This window comes from Vanderwaltozyma polyspora, genomic scaffold (genome assembly GCF_000150035.1).
Source record: "Vanderwaltozyma polyspora DSM 70294 KpolScaffold1015 genomic scaffold, whole genome shotgun sequence".
NCBI classification, from domain to species: Eukaryota; Fungi; Ascomycota; class Saccharomycetes; order Saccharomycetales; family Saccharomycetaceae; genus Vanderwaltozyma; species Vanderwaltozyma polyspora.
This window is the reverse complement of record NW_001834611.1, coordinates 21,041-39,526: the sequence shown is the minus strand read 5'-3', so window position 1 is coordinate 39,526 and position 18,486 is coordinate 21,041. Positions and strand designations below refer to the sequence as shown.

Sequence of the window (18,486 nt, the reverse complement as noted above, 5' to 3'; positions counted from 1 at the left end):
TAGATTTGAAATTAATCCTGAATTATTGGATTAGAAATGCATACAAATGAAATTTCTATAGTTTACTGTATTCAGTTTACTATTAATTATCATAATTATAGTCTTTAAGTTTCAGACTAGAACAGAAAATTATTCAAAGAAAATCAATTTGGTGAACTAAGGCCAACCGAGCCCAACCTCGTAAATTATTAACACATACAAAAATATATCTACTAAAATTATAATAAACCTAATTAATTTTAGTCACTACAAATATTTTATAATGCAATCCTATTTAGCTCAATAACGCAATTGATATTAAAACACATTATCTATGCAAAGGGCATCTTTGATTTTCTATACTTTGTAAGGATATTTTAGGTAATATGCTTACCTTACGTTATAGTAAACAAAAGGTTTCATAGGATGGATTTCTATTTTAAAATAAATCATATTTGAAGATTTAAATACATTAAATTCAACATTTTTTCGATGATATTAAAATTATTAAAATTATAATAATAAACTATCACTTGAATATGACTGTTATATCTTTTAATCTGATGTTGGATATACATCACGTTAATAATACTTAAATATTATGAGAAGATATATTCAATTACTCTGATATAGCTTACATAACAAGTGAAACAAGTAAAATTATTTATTTTAGGAAATTTTACCTTTATATCTGTTTTTGAGTATACATATATTTAAGATAAAGGGATTTTACAGCTTTTATATTTAAATTTTATAGATCAGTCAAATAGGTTACTGTAGAATTGAAAGTATACTCTTTAATTAATGCTGATTAAAAGCCATTGGAAAAAATGTGTATCCTTTTCTTCTTTAATCAATTATAATATCACGAGCCAAAACTAAATAATCAATTCATTTCTTATATGATATAAAAACCTTATAATAGGTATTTGCTATCTAAACCAATAATTTTCCAATGTATCTGAAAGGAAGAAGAGAAATTATAGAAACGTTTCATAGTGTGTAAAAGTTTTTGCATCTGTTCTGATTATTTCTAATAAGTAGTTCCTTGTCTGTAAAACAGTTAGTTCGTCCAATATAAATGATTACCTGAAAAAGTTTTGAAAAGGGTAAATTACATCTAGAAATTTTAAAACTCATGAAATGTTAAGGTAGTTCTTTAATCCTTTAATATATTTTGTTATATAATAAAATTAAAGGATTGCTCAAGACACAGGAGTGTGAAAATAAGGGAAGTGCTACAAATATATTGTCATTATTCTATATATACAAAATAATTATTCTATATATACAAAATAATTATTATACAATGATAGAAAATCAGAAGAAAAATAGACACTATTTTAAAAGATGAAAATGAATGTACACCGATCATTATTAATCTCCCTCTCATGAGAGTTAAATTCTAATTTTATCTTAACCTTGATCAAACAACATTTGAATGTATGGAATAAAACTGTCCATCATTTAGGCTATTATATATGCAAGAGTGGAACTTTAAATTCAGTAATCTTAAATATCCCATAAATTTGTAGTATGGTGGCAATTACAATTAGCATCTTTCTTTTTAATTTCTCTTTTCAGGTGTTGAATATAGTGAATAACTAAAGCTTCTGCAGCTATTATTTTTGTTTGCAGAGGGATATCATTGATATCATAGTTATTTGAATAATATTTTTCACCTACATATAGATCTGCTTCATGATTTATTATTCTATTAAGCTTACCACGTAGTTCTTCGGTATAATGTGCCACAGTTAACCTATTGGCATCTGTGACTTTCATTTTTTCAATATTTTCCATTAACTGAAGAGATAAATGTTGTTTGTTTGCAGCTGGGGGCTTTTCAAAAGCCTCCCACTTTAGAACGTAGCCTGATATATTAGTGAAATAATTTTCTGTCATGAATTCTCTGCCCATACGCATGTCATCCATAGCATTTGAATAAACAAAATGGAACTTATAGTCTTTATCAAAGCCATTCTTTTCACATGAGACTTCACAAAAAGGTATTTTAAATAATTTTTTACCACCATTATTTTGGATTACAGTGTATTCATCATATGGAGGTGGTTCGTATATACTTCTTACTTCATAGACATAGACACCGAATATTAAACTCTTCAAATCAGATGGATCTCTGAATCGAGCAACGTTGTCTACAGCAATCTCCATCAACGGGACACCATTTCCAATATTTCCAGCTATATAAGACTTATCAGAAGTTGTATCCTTGAATGTTTCATAGGATTGTCTAGAACCAAAAATTAAAAATCCGTTCTGGTCTGCCACACGTACAATAATTAAATTTCTAGTAGCATTGAAATGAAAGCATTCGGGAACTTCCTTTTTAACCAATTGTTCAATTGTATACTTCAATAATGCTTCTTCAGCTTTTCTACCTTTAAATAGTGAAATCATGATTAATCCATCAAAGACAACGTCTATAAATAATTACGTTAGTAAGCAATAGCACAAATTCCCAATGGCTAGTAATGATAGCTATATCTCCGATAACTTTCAAAATAATACCAAATGGCATATTGAAAAGAATTAAATTTTAAATGATGACTAAATTTAAATATGCTTGGTATCATTTTATATCCATCAATCATCGATGAATCTTAGATCCGCTAAAATGATTAGAAAGAAAAATCTCCTACATCGAATAAACAAGAAATACCAATAACCTACTCTACAAAATCTCAGATCTTAAGAATAATTATAACTTTCGACTTAGCCTTGTCCCTATAGCTGTCCAACTACTTTAAACAAGACTTTTCTGTTACTTGACATTATTCTTACAAAAATATTGTTAGTAGTGTTGCTTATTTCATTCTTGTCCTTTTCTAAGTTAAGGAATGAAAAATAACATACTTGTAAAAATTTCAGATAATTATGCGCAGAAAAAAAATTTTAAGGTAGGCGAAGACTTTGGAAACGGGATGTTGCAAGAATGAAAAGAGGCTTGTTCTTAAGGCACAACAAAAGTAGGCAAACTATTCATAAAAACAGTTTCGAAAGTAGCAAGATAATGTATCAATGTGTCAGGGAAATTAGAACGAAGTTTGTTGGAAGAGTTAGTCCTATTAATTTTCTACCGGTATTAGTACTTTGCATCCGAAAAGGGTTGATCAAAGAAGAGAATACAGTAGTAAGATTGGTGATGAGGGATGAAGGCTAAAGGATATGCTTTGATGTAGTCATTTCTGCGGTACAATTTTGAATAAAATGGCTGCAAATGTCAGATTAGCTCTATTCTGATGCCTTCTTACTTTGGCCAAATGTTGCAAAGAACCTAGAGTAATAGATATGAGATATACGCCACATCTAGCATGCAATTATTGATATTATGTGCTTGCAATTATGGCTAGTTTCTTCCCCTTCGAATTAAAGTTTTTCTTAGGTAATAAATGAATAGTACTTACATAAATTTTTGATCTAAAAACCGATGGATGTTGGTAGGATTGTCGATTAGTAGTACATTTCTTGAAAATTTATCGTTCGGTTTTTAAATTTGCTTGAGATATTTTTTAGGATTATGAACTACGAGAGTAATAATCTATTAGCCCATTTGAAAGTTGTTAAGGAAGCTCAAAGGTAAAACCATGATACTCCTAGAATAATGACTTAAGAAGGCTTGGATTAATATTGAGAAGTAGCGTTAGTGTTTAACTTGCACTTCTTAATAAATTTAAATTTAAGGTTAGTTACGAAAAATTCCTATAGTAGAATGGCATACCTAATGATATTTTTTTATTCAAAAGTGTAGATATTTAATATCCTTATGTTTATAAGTATTTTGTTCCACCTCGAGTTAAGCAGGTTCTAGAGGATGATTATTTACAATTGCCAGTAATTTCTTGGTTCACGGATCCAGTCTCTGAGAAAGTTATTAACTTATATATTATCCAAGAAATTTACTTAACTGGTTTTGAAATTTTTACAGACTTAGTGAGAGATTTATGTATAAGAGATATGTGGTATTTAAATGTTGGTGAAGTTCAGAAGTTTCAGTATACTATATATTGTAATATTCACTTCATGTCTCAGTGAGACACAGGAGCCAAATCTTATTTAAAATATAATCAAATTAAAAAATTGAGAACCAAGAATTTTAATATATTCACATATTTCTGGCATTTCTAGTCTTAAATTTCGTATTTACTTTTATTCCCAATTTCATATTTAACCAGACAGTACTAATTGATGATAGTCAAGAGAATTTTCACTAATAATTGACAGTATGAGAAAGTTGAAATTGCCATTACGTAATCGCCTCAAAAATCTCCGAATTTATTTTAACTGCACAATCAGTTCAGAAGAAATGTTTTTATTCTGCTAGATTTGGTTCTTCTTTTTTTCTGAATGATTATCCAAGTGTATATTTTAAAGATGCTGCTTTCAAGTATTTGACATCATTCTGTTCTAATCAAATTTAATGAATTCATTATGTAAAAATTATCATTTTCCAATTGTATTGTTTGGTCCGGAATATTTAACATTGATGTAATAAGTATTTATCTAGGGAAATAAGCCGTAGATATAGGTACTTAAGGTTACTAGTTATAAGCTCTAGGAGGTCATCAAACTATTATAATAACTATACAGTAGTATTTAATATATTAAGATCCCTATCTTTACTTCAGGAACTATTTCTTTTATATACGTTGCATTACCACTCTATTAGTGACATCCTTATCATGAAACATGACAAAGTCCTCTTGTACTCAAGCGCAATCAATATACAATTGTTTTAGAATTGGTGAAGTATTATATAATATTTTAGTCATCCTCTAGGTTTAAATGTTTCCTTAAATTTTTGGTGGTTAATTCATTCAAAACTTCTGAAATGTAAGATAGGTGGCCTAAACAATAAAATTTTATGAAAAAGATAAGATCATTCAATAATTAAACCAAGTATATTTGAAAATTTACCACCAATATACCAAAAATATCTATACCTTCATAGAATACAGCTCTATTGGATTACATGTAAATTAATAGTGTTCTACCTTTCGATAGTTTCTTAATCATTGGACATAGTGAACTTCATCTTGGTAATAAGTAAAAGTAAAAAAATAAAGTCCTCACAAGAAACTGTATAAACAAGACTAAATATACACATATACACAGATTTCTACTTTCATACAAGTCCATATCAGTAAACAGCAAATCAAATTTACATAAGCCATAACCTGAGTAAGATATATCAATATATCATCAATAAATCAATTTCTAAACTATGAAAATTAAGAAAAGTTGAAATAGCAAACAAAATCCCAATCTTTTGGATAACCAATAAATTATTAAGAAATTAATAATTATAATTCCTAGTTCTATCTATGGAGCTATTTAAGTCACGATTGAGTTTCTATTCTACATTTAAATGTCTAACACATCAAATATTTTATAATAGATTCAACCATTTACACCTGAATTAGGTTCATCTAATAATAATCAACCAGTACTCGAAGCTACAGTTTTCCTATAACTTATTATCAACCAAACTAAATGGACCCTTTAGCTGAGTGTTTCTGCGATATTGTTCACTGAGAATGTAAATGTAAATAATTACATCATCTTTTAATATTTTCCACTTTGGTTAGATCAACTTTTTCGGACACGTAATTGCATTTAATTTCGAGATGAGGACGACAAATATTAGAGTGTTATGACTTTAAAATTTAAGATGTAAGGATATTTATAAATTATCTACTGGTAGATCTGAGTTCAAGATTAGATTTTACTTGTTAGGATTAGCATTGAATTCCAAAGTATCTAATAAAGAAATAGGAGGTTAGCCATAGAATTGAAACACACCCGTACCTTAAGCTTCTCCATTAGGATAGATTTAAGGATATCATGTTGGAACAGGTCAAGATATTTGCTTTAAGAGGTAGACATAGTAGAAATCATCTATTCATAGGGTTGAGTTTTATTCTATTAGCTGCATTATTTTATTCCATCAGTTATGAACCAGAAGCTATAACTACTATTTATAAAAGTGCCAAACTTTCTTTCCAAAATAATGAAAGAGAAGCTTTCAAAGATGCATTAACGAATTTCAAGATTAAACCATTGAATGAAGTTGCTGTCAACCCATTAGAGGTTATTCCAGATTTGGATGAAGTGGTTTCATTAAAAAAAAAATCAGTTTGGAATCCGTTCAACAAAAATAAGTATAAATATTTTAATGAACTTGATTTAACGACTCAATGTAGATTTTATTTCCGCGAATTATACAATATTAATGAAAATTGGTCTAATCATTTTGATAAATTTACATTCAATATTAAAAACTACGATGATAAACAACTAGATTCATTTAAGGATAAACATGGTGTTACTCTGGCTGATGAAGAAACCATTCGTATACATAAAAAGAGACACGATATTGCATTAGCTCTTCAGAGACAAAGAGTATATGACAGTTGCTTTTTGGCAGATCCTGATGCTGTTAATATCCAAGATATCTTTTCTAAAAAGGAAACTACAGAAGATAAACTGGCAGGTCAGATAGAAGATAAAAACGAAAAGAGAGATAAGCAAACTGACAATTTGGAAAAATTTAACCAATGGGACTTTGAACATTCAATGTTTCCTTTCGTTAATTATTTTAACAAGGACAATTTTACAAATATAATGCCCAATATTACTAAAGGTAATGGCGAATTTTATAAGCCAGGTTCTATCCCACATTATGATCCAGAAACAGGGAAATTCAAAAGAATAATTGACTATAAGTATGATAACAAGAAGTCATTTTGGGGAAACTGGAATAAAGCAAGTAGCTTATTTGCAAAACGTGGTATCGCTTTAAGTTTTGCAGATAGCCATTTAGAAATGGCTCTAAAGTTGATTGCAACTTTAAGATTTCAAGGTAATAAATTGCCAATTCAAATTATATACAAGGACAATGAACTTTCAAAAGATACTATGTCAAAGATTCTACAAGTTGCACATAGTTCAGAACTCAAGTTCCCAGGTACACCAATTGATGAAAGCATCAAACCTGTCAAGCAAGATGTCTGGTTTTTAGATGTAACAAATACAGTGGACCCATCTCTAATCGAAAGATATACTGATTTTAAGAACAAATGGTTAGCATGTATATTCAATTTATTTGAAGAATTTATTTTCATGGATATTGATGCTGTTAATTATGTACCGATGGAATATTTTTTTGAAATGGATGAATACAAAAGAACTGGTACTGTATTTTTTAGAGATAGAATGTTAAGAGCTTCTGTTAAAAGAGAGTGTGTTCCCATATTTGAAACTTTGACACCAAATTATATGGAGAGTAAATACTTTGGTAATTTTCCATTTATTAATAAAGACTATGTTGAAGAACAATGTGATAAATACTTGACACCTGAAGAACTTATTTATAAAAGGTATTTTATAAACCATAAATTACATCAAATGGAAAGCGGCCTGTTCGCTATCAATAAAACTAAACACGTTATTCCATTAATATTTTCCATGATGTTGCATATGACCCCACAGGTTAGAGATTGTAATTATGGTGACAAAGAATTTTACTGGATAGGATTTGTCGTCTCAGGCCATTCATTTGCATTTAATGAAATGAATGCGGGTTCTGTTGGTAAATATGAAGTACTATCTAAGAAAGGTGTCGAAGAGAGTGGTAGAATCTGCGCCATACAAATTGCACACATGAATAAAGACGGTAACCTACTATGGGTCAATAGCGGTGGTAGCCATTGTAAATTTCCAAATCAAGCTAAAAAAGATTGGGATGAAGTACAAAATAAGGAATTTACCAAAGCTAAATTTTCTAATTTCAATTCGTTCAAGAAATACTATGATTTTGAACCACTAGATGCAGACTATGGTATTATTGGGGCAGAAAATTACTGGGGCTGGACTAAACCTAGCCAGTTATGCCAAGGTTACTGGTGGTGTGTAAAACATGATATCAAAAAGAAAGAATTTAGTTTTGAAGAAACCAAAGAGGAAGGTACAATTTTCAAATTTTCCAATGAAGAAAGAAAGAAAATATATGCAATTAACAAAATATGGACTAGATTTAATTCTACAAGTTTGCAATTTAATATTCTAAATGAATGATTACATGTGTAACATGTGACTGTATACTGTATAAACACTAATCATTTACAGCTATTTTATAATTATGGAGGCAAAATATTTAGCTACAGGCATAATATTCAGATTTATATTTAACGGACAAACCATTAGAACCTTTCTTGGAATAGGCTACATTAAGAAAAATCCTCCTAAAGAATTCTTGAGAGTAAAATTAATACGGAGAAAAATAGTAAATATATATTATAGCTTTAAATATTTAAATGAAATATATAATTGAGAAAATGATCAACAATTTCATCATAGGTCTTTGTCATACTCAGGAGAGGTGACTGGCCATGTGTATTTATGTCTTGATAAAAAGACGAACTTGTGGTCTGACAAGTATTGTTTTAATTCCTTTGGACCTCTTGAGCCGTATGGGTAAATTTCTGGTTGTGGAGCATTTGGAGATTCCAAATATTCCAACAATGGAGTAAATAATCCCCAACTAACATCCAATTCATCATCTCTGACAAAGTTGGAGTGATCACCCAACATACAGTCTCTGATCAAGACTTCATAAGCTTCTGGGATCCAGAAATCCTTATATCTAGAAGAGTAAGTTAAATCTAAATCTGTGACTTGGGTAGCATTGGATAGACCTGGAGTCTTAGAGTTGAACTTAACGTACACAGAGGCATCTGGTTGAACTCTAAGAACCAATTCATTATTTGGGATATTCTTGAACATACCGGAAGCTACTCTCTTATATTGGATTCTAATTTCAACCTTGGCTTCATTAAGAGCCTTACCAGCTCTCATGATAATTGGAACACCATCCCAACGTTCATTTTGAATGTTGAAACACATAGCTGCGAAAGTGACACACTTAGAGTTTGGATTAACAGTTTCATCGTCAAGATAGGAAGGTTTAGTACCATCTTCAGACTTACCGTATTGACCAACTAAGACATCTTTCATATCAATTGGAGCCATGGCCTTCAAGACCTTAACTTTTTCGTCACGGACAGATTCTGGGTCGAATGATACAGGTCTATCCATTGTGACCAAAGTCAACACTTGTAACAAATGGTTTTGCATAACATCTCTGATGATACCAATCGAATCAAAGTAACCACCTCTACCTTCAGTACCAAAAGGTTCCTTGAAAGAAATTTGTATAGATTGAATGTTTTCCTTATTCCAAGAAGCATTTAAGAAAGTGTTACCGAATCTTAATTGCAACAAGTTCTTAACCATTTCCTTACCCAAGTAATGGTCAATTCTGTAAATTTCATCTTCAGTGAATAAAGGTGCTAGATTTTTTTGCAATTCTCTAGCAGATTTTAAATCATGACCAAATGGCTTCTCTACGATAACTCTAGTGATACCGTTGTCAGCATAAACCAATTTTTTAATTTGTCTTGCAACAGATAAAAATACACTTGGAGGCAAGGCAAAGTAGAATAATCTATGTGGCTTTGTAATGTTTCTTTGTTTTTCAAAATCTTCGATCAATTTTCTTAATGATAGATAACCTTCATCTGCATCGTATTGACCAGAGTGGTAAGTAACCATCTTGAAAAATGCTTCAACCTTGGCGTCATCATCCTTACCGTTTGGCTTTTGTAAATATGGTTCAATGTGTTGTCTTAGTTGTGCATCAGTCAATTTTGATCTAGCAAACCCAAAAATCTTGGTAGATGGATCTAAGAAACCTTCTCTAAACAAACCGAATAGAGCTGGGAAGGTCTTCTTTTTAGCTAAATCACCTGAAGCACCGAAGACAGTGACGACTGTATCTTTTTCAAATTTTTCTTGTAACATTCTAGAGTTTTCGAATGGCATCTTCTTTCAGAATGAAAAAAAAAATATAAAACTAAATTCAAAAACTAACAATGGAATTTGAAAACAACAATTGAAATTAAGAAAGACCTTTTTTCTATCTTAACGTTTCCAAAATATAAATTATTTATATTATATTAAATTTTTTTTTTTTAATTTTGATATACCTTTAGCAGTTGTAAGTAGATAAATACAAATCAAGCCAATTCCCTAAAACTTTCAAAATAATTGAGGAGAAGGGAGTATACAAACTGTTTAGGAAGAAAGGGGTAGGGAGTTAGAAAAAAGAAGGAGACTTGTAGTGCTAATATTGTAAATGTAACCAGCTAGACCGTTCGAAAGACAGCTAGACAATTAGCTAGATAGACAGATATAGTTCGAACGACAGAGCAGACAAACCTAAAGGAAAAGACAGACAGAAAGTGAAAAAAAATTTTTTTTCTTTTTTTTCTGTTCGAATTGCAGTTATTAAAAACGGAGTGCAGATTGATAACAACTAGTACCAGTGGAGCAGCAGTTGGTTAATTGTTATTATTTCGAAGTAATTAATAATAATAGTAGAAATAATAATAATAATAGCTACTTCCTAGAGGCAAAAAAATATTATTATTGATTCTTGTTATTTATCCAATTGGAATAGTACGATTATTAATTTTAAGACTAAACTAGACCAAAGGGGGGGTGGGGAGGAGGGATGGAGACTAACTAACGTAATGAAAATTTAGTTATTCTTGTTCAAAAAAAAATTAGTATGTAAGTTTGTATGCTAATTCTTCTTAAAAAATTCTTATTATAATGTATTTTTTTGATTTTTCCTTTATTTGGATGGGTGTGATTTAGGAAAAGCTTAAAAACTTAATTCAGACTATCAGACTAGCAAGAACTCCCAGAAATGAAACAAATTAATTAAAAATTTAGTTGAATTGGAATTGGAATTGAATTGAATTGAATTGGGAGTGTTTTACCACAAGTTTATGGAAAGTTGCGTTATTCATATATGCAAGATAGTTGAGACGTTTTGTAAATTACGAATACCTTGATTTTTTTCTTTTACTTTCTTTTACATTTTTGGTTCAGTATACAGACCCAAAATTCTCACACAGTGTGTGTGTTTGTCAGTTGTGCAAGACGTAACCTTTTTGTTTAAATTTTTGAGCTATTCTAATTCAAAATCAAAAGACAAAATATGCACAAGATACAAAAAAGATAAATAAATATGTGTATGTTTGTATGTGTGTATCATACCCAATTACACAACCGGTACAAACAAAACAAAGAAACAATCAATAACTATGTAACAAAACAATAATAATGGATCGAATAAGTATGTAATGCAATGTATTGAAAAATCAATATTTGGTGAATTACTAATCCATAATCTCTAGCCTCCCTAATATTTGCCAGTACCCATCTCTTGAATCAAACAGACCAACTGATTGATTGATCATAATCAATTGAACTAAATAAAGCTAAGCTTGAGCCGGCTTAGAGTAAGTTCAACTCTTGACTGATAAATCGCATGAATGAAGTATATTTTTAGCATGTGTAGAGAGAGAGAGAGCGAGAAAGAGAGAAAGGGACAATGAATCAAGGAAAGCCAATGCCTTCCCTCATCTGTCTCTTGGACAGTTTATGGCAGACGTTTTATTTCAAGATAGGTGTTGTGTTCGTTTGATGGACGGCAGCTAGAGAGAGAAATAGGGGTCGGATCGGCTCGGTTCTGAGCAACTTCTTCGTAGCAACGTTGATGTCGATGCTAATGGTACCAGTACCAGTACCAGTACCAGTGCTGCTGTGAACTCGGCCGAAGATGCTAGGCAGGGCGTTAGAAGGGGTTAGTCGGCCAAGAGAAGGAGAGATACCCAGAGAGTGTGTAACCTTCCGGTGTGGACAGAGGGGAGTGCTGTTAACCGAATCGTGTCTGCTCATGCCATTCCATCCCGTGTGAGCGAGTATAGAGGTATCTCTTTTTCTTCCTGCAAAGAGGTGTCATGGTTTCTCTAAAGGGAGGTCTTTTGGTGGAAAAAAACATATTAGAATTATTGAAACATTGTACCAATTTTGGCAATATTTTGGTGTGGTGTTTCTAAAACTGTTGGGCTGAACTGTTTGCGATTTAGGGTTGCACTTAGGGGGATGGGATGGGATGGGATGGGATGGGATGGGATGGCATGAGAGGGAGAGAAAGAGGAAGGGGTGGTAGAAGTAGAGGGATATCGTAATGGTAGTTTGACCACTCATTCGGCTGTGTTTCCATCGTATCGTGTCCACACACATGTTCTCTCTCAACTACATTTAAGGGATTCTTTGGGTTTTCACGGTTTGCCTTTATGTACGGCAATTGTCACGTGATGTGAGGGAGAATCGAAAGTTATTTGAGCATAAAAAGAAAAGAAAGAAGAAAATTACACATGAAGCTTCCTTATTACCACTGCTATGAAAAAAGAACTTTGAAGAAGCGATTAGGTTCAATAGTTTAGGATGGGCTATTTGTACAGAGAGAGGCATTAACGAACTATATACGTATATTCATTTACACATCTGCATGTACATACATACATACATTTACATATTTTTATCTCATAGTTTTTAATTGTTTCACCAAGTGGTGAATTGGACAGGTTGTTCGATTGTGTTCTTGCTGTCACCATTGTGAGTTTCAGATATTGATGATGGATTGTAGAGCTTACGTTTATATTTATTTCCATATTTTTGTTCCTCTTGAAGTTTGATTATGGTATTACTATCATCAAGATCGTGTGAAATAACACCAACTATTACGTTTTCTTGAGAAGATGGCAGGGTAAGATTGTGTCTAGGTTCAATTGACGTCATCGGTATGCTTGTCATGTACACTGTGTTTAGATCTTGGTTTGGATCGGAATCTTGATCTGGTCCATTTTTAATACCGTTTTTCAAATTCCCTCCTCCAGCAATACACCCTCTAGGACATGCCATTACTTCAAGGAAATCACTTTTACAAAAATCAACTGGTTCCTCCACCTTAGTGTTATTGTTATCTTGATTATTAATAGAGGATGATAAAGATATAGAGTTGTCATTACCATTGGCAGTTGGTCTCTTGCGAATGAACCTTTTTAATTTCCGTGGCTTCACATCTTTTACTAATCGTCTCAAATTTTGTATATTACGGAATCCAAACACTTGGGTAGATCTAACTAATATTTTACCCTCTTCATCAATCAATCGGAATTCAGTCACATCCAAATTACGCCCACGAACAGTTTCAATTTTATATGCATTATCATTATCATTATCACTCATCTGAAATCTCCTATGCAATATATATTGCCATGCAAACCCGCCAGATGAACTACCTTCATTAGTTTTAAAAGATGTATCAATGTTCATCCATTTCGGCGTTACTCTTTGAATAGCATCTTCCCATTCTAGCATACCAATTGTCTCTTTGGTTGTCGCAAAATATTTATCAACTTGTTCTGGTGTTATTAAATTGACTAATTCCTTAGGGGTAATAACACAGTCTACTAATCCAATACTTTCAGGTCTCATTGATTCTAATTTTTTATCAAAGCATGGCATGATACTAAGATGATACATCTTTTCTTTGTTCCCATCTTTTAAAAGGTGACCGGTTATCTCCATTGGCGATTTAACATCGATCAACAACGGCAACAAGTCCTGTTGTTTTTTTTCACAGTACATCAAAAATCCAGGACATGCACTACAAATCTTCCTTTCACCTTTATCAGCAACTTCATTCATTAATTTAATGCTTTCTTCACGACCTTCTTGAATTCCAACTACATATCGAGCCCCCCATACTTCTTGTAAATACCTGATAAACATTTGATCAAACTTCAATACTCCCATCCCAAAATATTGACTTAATGACACTCTACATTGTGGTGCTATACTAACACTTAATATATAACCTTCAGTTTTCTTTTCATTCCATTCTTTCACAAACACATCTTGATTTTGTCGACTTAACAATATTTCTTCACTTGAAGTAATACAACCTACACACGCCAGACAATCAGCTAAACTTATTTCAACCTTTTCAGGTTCTTTCCCAACACTTAGTTCACCATCTACTCCATTACTAGGTTTCGATGAGACAGGCTTAATGCATGCTACTTCAGGTGTAATAAAATCGTTCAGGTCTTCTTCCCTAAGCAAAGCACTCATTATACTTCAATGCCTTACTGAAAGCTGAATCTTTTGAATGGGATTTATTGACAATTTATACTCTCAACCATTTATTCAAAACTTTTAAACAGATTGAATACTTCTCTTTTTTATCATCATCACCTAAAGTATATTTCTAATCAAGTCAACTAATTGAAATTCGATGTCCGAAAAGAAACAACCGTAGAAGGGCAAGTTTACCAAATGTATAAAATAGTGATTTCAGTATTATGTAAAAGTTAAGGCTAAAGGATAAGATAACATTTATAATGACTTCTATTCAAGAGGATAACAATGTTATCATCGGAATACGGTCTATCGAATAGTATACCAATACTCTTTTTCTTTATTTTAGTTGATATATCTCTTATTTTTTCAAAAAAGTTCTACTCTTCCTACAATAGAAATCATAACAGCTCCTTTTATATCTGTAGCCTAATCTTATCTAATTCGATCTAATCCAATCTAACCTTATATTTCAATATAGTGCCTTTTGCAACAAACTATATATATAAGCCGTTCAATGGCTGCTAAATAGTGTATCTGTCATACTAATGAGTAATACCATTGTAATTAGCCACATCAACGTTTAATTTTTTACAACCAGCCAATATTTTCATTCATTTAATCATTTCGAAATAACTGTTCTTTTTCCATGTCCATAGCAGCAACAATGTTAAGGATATTTAAAGACCCACGTCCAATTGTCATTAAAAAATCTTTTGAAAGATCTTGTAATTTGGTTATTAGTCATTATACAAGCAGAAGAACGTTGAGTAATTCAAGAATGCCTTCATCCTCATCTTTAGAGTTCAACAGCTTGTCTAACTGGGACAAAGAAAACACTAAAAGTTTAAACCATCAACTTGCTTCAACAGTATTAAAAAATTTTAATGCTGATGATGCTTTATTAGATAAAACAAGATTACTAAGTCAAGATATCCGTATCTTTAACACTGCTATTGAAACTGATGGTACCCCTGTTACAAACCAAAGAGCTTCTGGTAGATGTTGGTTATTTGCTGCTACCAATGAATTAAGATTAAATGTAGTCAAAGAACTAAATTTAAAAGAATTTGAATTATCTCAATCTTATCTATTCTTTTATGATAAATTAGAAAAGGCAAATTATTATTTGGATCAAATTATTGATACTTACAAGGAAGATGTCGATTCTCGTTTGGTTCAATATTTATTAACTGCTCCAACTCAAGATGGTGGTCAATATAGCATGTTTTTAAATTTAGTTAAAAAATACGGCCTGATTCCAAAAGATGTTTACAACGATTTGGCTTATTCCACAACTGCTTCAAGAAAGTTGAATGCTTTATTAACTACCAAATTAAGAGAATTTGCTGAAAATTTAAGAGATGAATTGAAAAAGGGTAATGATATTTCAAGTTTAAGAGAATCTTACCAAAAGGAAATTTTTAAGATTATGACTTTATTCCTAGATTTCCCACCTGTTAATCCAAATGAAAAGTTCAGTTGGACTTACTTGGACAAGGACAAAAAAGCTCATACTTTAGAAGTCACACCATTGGAATTTGCCAAAAGTTATTGTAAAATGGACTGTTCAAAACCTGTCTCCTTAATTAACGATCCAAGACATCCATACGGTAACTTAATCAAGATCGATCGTTTGGGTAACGTTTTGGGTGGAGACGATGTTTATTATTTAAATGTTGACAACGATACCTTATCAAAATTGGTTGTTCAAAGTTTAAAACAAAACAAACCAGTATTTTTTGGTTCCCATACTCCTAAATACATGGAAAAGAAATTTGGTATTATGGATGTTGATTTATGGAATTACAAATCCATTGGTTATGAATTAAACCAAAGCAAAGCTTCCCGTATTAGATACAATGAAAGTTTAATGACTCATGCGATGTTAATAACTGGCGCTCATGTCGATGAAACTACTAATAAACCAGTTCGTTATCGTGTTGAAAACTCCTGGGGTAAAGATTCCGGTAAAGATGGTTTATATGTAATGACCCAAAAGTACTTCGAAGAATATTCATTCCAAATTGTTGTTGATATTGATAGTTTGCCAAAGGATTTATCTGACAAATTCATCAATAAAGAAGAACCTATAGTTTTACCAATTTGGGATCCAATGGGCGCATTGGCCGAATGAATCAATCGAAGAACATAGACACTTAAATTTGATCTTTCTCTTTTTCCTTCTTCCTCAAGAAATATATATATATATAACTATAGTATAGATTTTTTTATTCTTAGTTGTTTAATAGAGTTATAACTACCGTTGATCTATATTATTTATGTCAGATCTAACTTGAGGAGCAGTACTTTTTACATTCTTTCCCTGAGAATAAATCAATTTTCGATAAAATGCTCAGAAAAAACTGGAACCTGCTATTTAAGAGACTGAAAACATTGCATTAATTCTTGTTGACTTGATCTAATCAATATATCATAGATTAGCCACAGTAAGTAGGACTAACATCTTGTACATTGTACCGTCATAGTCATCACATATTTTGCGGATCAGGTGACTTCTAATATGTTTCCTTTTTTCAGTTGCAAGCCCATCGACCAAAAAGAAAAAACTTAAAACGATTTCGATATTTAAAACATTCGAAATCATTTAAGTTTAGATATTATTTAGTCAAACCTACTTGATTAGTTGACTTTAGTTCAGGAAGGGATCAATTTATGATTGCTAATTGATAGAGGTGATATTGCAAAGTAGTTGTTTGTATTTTTATTTTTTCTATTGGATATATATTGAAATTTTTGGGATAAAACCGAGAAAGGAATAATTACAGATTTCAACATTACGATATACATATATATCTTTTAGAAATTTTTTTGTTAATTGCATTTAATACCAGAGGTGGGAACAAAATTGTGAAATACAGGTTCTGATTATACTTATTATATTCTCGCTGGAATTGTATTTGGCAGGTAATTTTTTTGGTGATTTTTTTATTTAATACATATTCATATATATTCAATTGACATACAAGTGGGAATACTAAAAGGATGCAAAGGAAGTTTGTTCTTTTCTTATTACAAATTTTGCTAAATGTTGCAGTGGTATTTTCACAGAAAGTTCCATTAAAAGATCATGACACTAGACAATATTTTGCAATCGAAAGTAACCTTACAAGTGAGGAATTAGTTTCGAAATTCCCTAACTGGAAATACGAACATGATGTTAGAGGTTTAGATAACCATTATGTTTTTTCGAAATTATTTAATATGCTTAATAAAAGAGAGGATTATTCTTCTCTAGAAGGTGTAATATCATTCCACGATTTAAAACCTTATAGACTAGGTAAAAGGGCTCCTATTCCGAACCCAATTCCAGAACCTCCAATGGATTCAAGTATGGTCCCGTTGAAAAAGGCTGAGCAAATGCTAGATATCAAAGATCCATTATTTGAGAGACAATGGCATCTTATTAATCCAAGTTTCCCTGGACATGATGTTAATGTAACAGGCTTATGGTATGAAGGAATCACTGGTAAAGGTGTCGTTGTTGCCATTGTAGATGATGGTTTAGATTATGAAAGTGAAGATTTGAAGGATAATTTTTGCAAAGAAGGTTCTTGGGATTTTAACGAAAATCAAAATTTACCAAAACCATTATTATATGATGATTACCATGGCACACGTTGTGCTGGTGAAATCGCCGCTGCAAAGAATGAATATTGTGGTTTAGGTGTTGCATATGGTTCAAAAGTTTCTGGTATTAGAATTCTATCCGGTCAAATAACAGCAGAAGATGAAGCTGCATCTTTGGTCTATGGATTGGATGTAAATGATATATATTCCTGTTCTTGGGGCCCTCCAGATGATGGGAAACACTTACAAGGTCCAAGTGAACTTGTAAAAAAGTCATTACTAAAAGGTATCCAAGAAGGTAGAGGTGAGAAGGGTTCGATCTATGTTTTTGCAAGTGGTAATGGTGGTATGTTCGGTGATAATTGTAATTATGACGGTTATACAAATTCAATTTATTCAATAACAGTCAGTGCTATTGACCACAAAGGTATGCATCCTCCTTATGCCGAAAGTTGTTCTGCTGTAATGGTCGTAACTTACTCTTCTGGTTCAGGTGAATTTATTCATTCTACTGACATCAATGGCAAATGTAGTGATAGACATAGTGGTACATCTGCTGCAGCTCCTTTGGCTGCTGGTATTTATGCCTTAGTATTAGAAGCAAATCCTAATCTGACTTGGAGAGACATCCAATATTTATCCATTTTAGCTGCTGCCGAAGTGGATAATGGAGATGGCGAATGGCAAGATGGGGCTTTAAACAAAAGATATTCTCACCGTTATGGTTATGGTAAAATAGATTCATATGAGATTGCCACAATGGCAAAGACATGGAAAAACGTTAACCCACAAACCTGGTATTATCATCCAATTGAAGAGGTAAATTCTTCTACAAAT

The 18,486-nt window shown here is 31.7% G+C and overlaps 6 protein-coding genes across 6 annotated transcripts in view; 3 read left to right on the top strand and 3 right to left on the bottom strand.

Moving 5' to 3' along the window:
* Window positions 1-1,491: 1,491 nt before the first annotated feature.
* Kpol_1015p14 (uncharacterized protein) lies at window positions 1,492-2,400 on the bottom strand (the record flags this gene model as incomplete). The annotated part of the gene is made up of 1 exon (XM_001643232.1): window positions 1,492-2,400. The coding sequence occupies one exon, from the start codon at window positions 2,398-2,400 to the stop codon at window positions 1,492-1,494; it is 909 nt and encodes a 302-aa protein (XP_001643282.1).
* Window positions 2,401-5,844: 3,444 nt separating this feature from the next.
* On the top strand, window positions 5,845-8,076 carry Kpol_1015p13 (alpha-mannosyltransferase; the record flags this gene model as incomplete). Its single annotated transcript, XM_001643231.1, has 1 exon — window positions 5,845-8,076. One exon carries the CDS (start codon window positions 5,845-5,847, stop codon window positions 8,074-8,076), a length of 2,232 nt encoding a protein of 743 aa, XP_001643281.1.
* Window positions 8,077-8,352: 276 nt separating this feature from the next.
* Window positions 8,353-9,882, bottom strand: ZWF1 (glucose-6-phosphate dehydrogenase; the record flags this gene model as incomplete). The annotated part of the gene is made up of 1 exon (XM_001643230.1): window positions 8,353-9,882. One exon carries the CDS (start codon window positions 9,880-9,882, stop codon window positions 8,353-8,355), a length of 1,530 nt encoding a protein of 509 aa, XP_001643280.1.
* A 2,595-nt stretch (window positions 9,883-12,477) lies between these two features.
* NAR1 (iron-sulfur cluster assembly protein NAR1) lies at window positions 12,478-14,052 on the bottom strand (the record flags this gene model as incomplete). Its single annotated transcript, XM_001643229.1, has 1 exon — window positions 12,478-14,052. The coding sequence occupies one exon, from the start codon at window positions 14,050-14,052 to the stop codon at window positions 12,478-12,480; it is 1,575 nt and encodes a 524-aa protein (XP_001643279.1).
* A 655-nt stretch (window positions 14,053-14,707) lies between these two features.
* Window positions 14,708-16,195, top strand: LAP3 (bleomycin hydrolase; the record flags this gene model as incomplete). Its single annotated transcript, XM_001643228.1, has 1 exon — window positions 14,708-16,195. One exon carries the CDS (start codon window positions 14,708-14,710, stop codon window positions 16,193-16,195), a length of 1,488 nt encoding a protein of 495 aa, XP_001643278.1.
* Window positions 16,196-17,064: 869 nt separating this feature from the next.
* The window catches only part of KEX2 (kexin KEX2), a gene marked incomplete at both ends in the record, with an annotated part of 2,738 nt that continues 1,316 nt past the window's right edge, over window positions 17,065-18,486 (top strand). Inside the window, one exon of the mRNA XM_001643227.1 lies at window positions 17,065-18,486. Coding sequence (XP_001643277.1) covers window positions 17,065-18,486 — 1,422 coding nt within the window.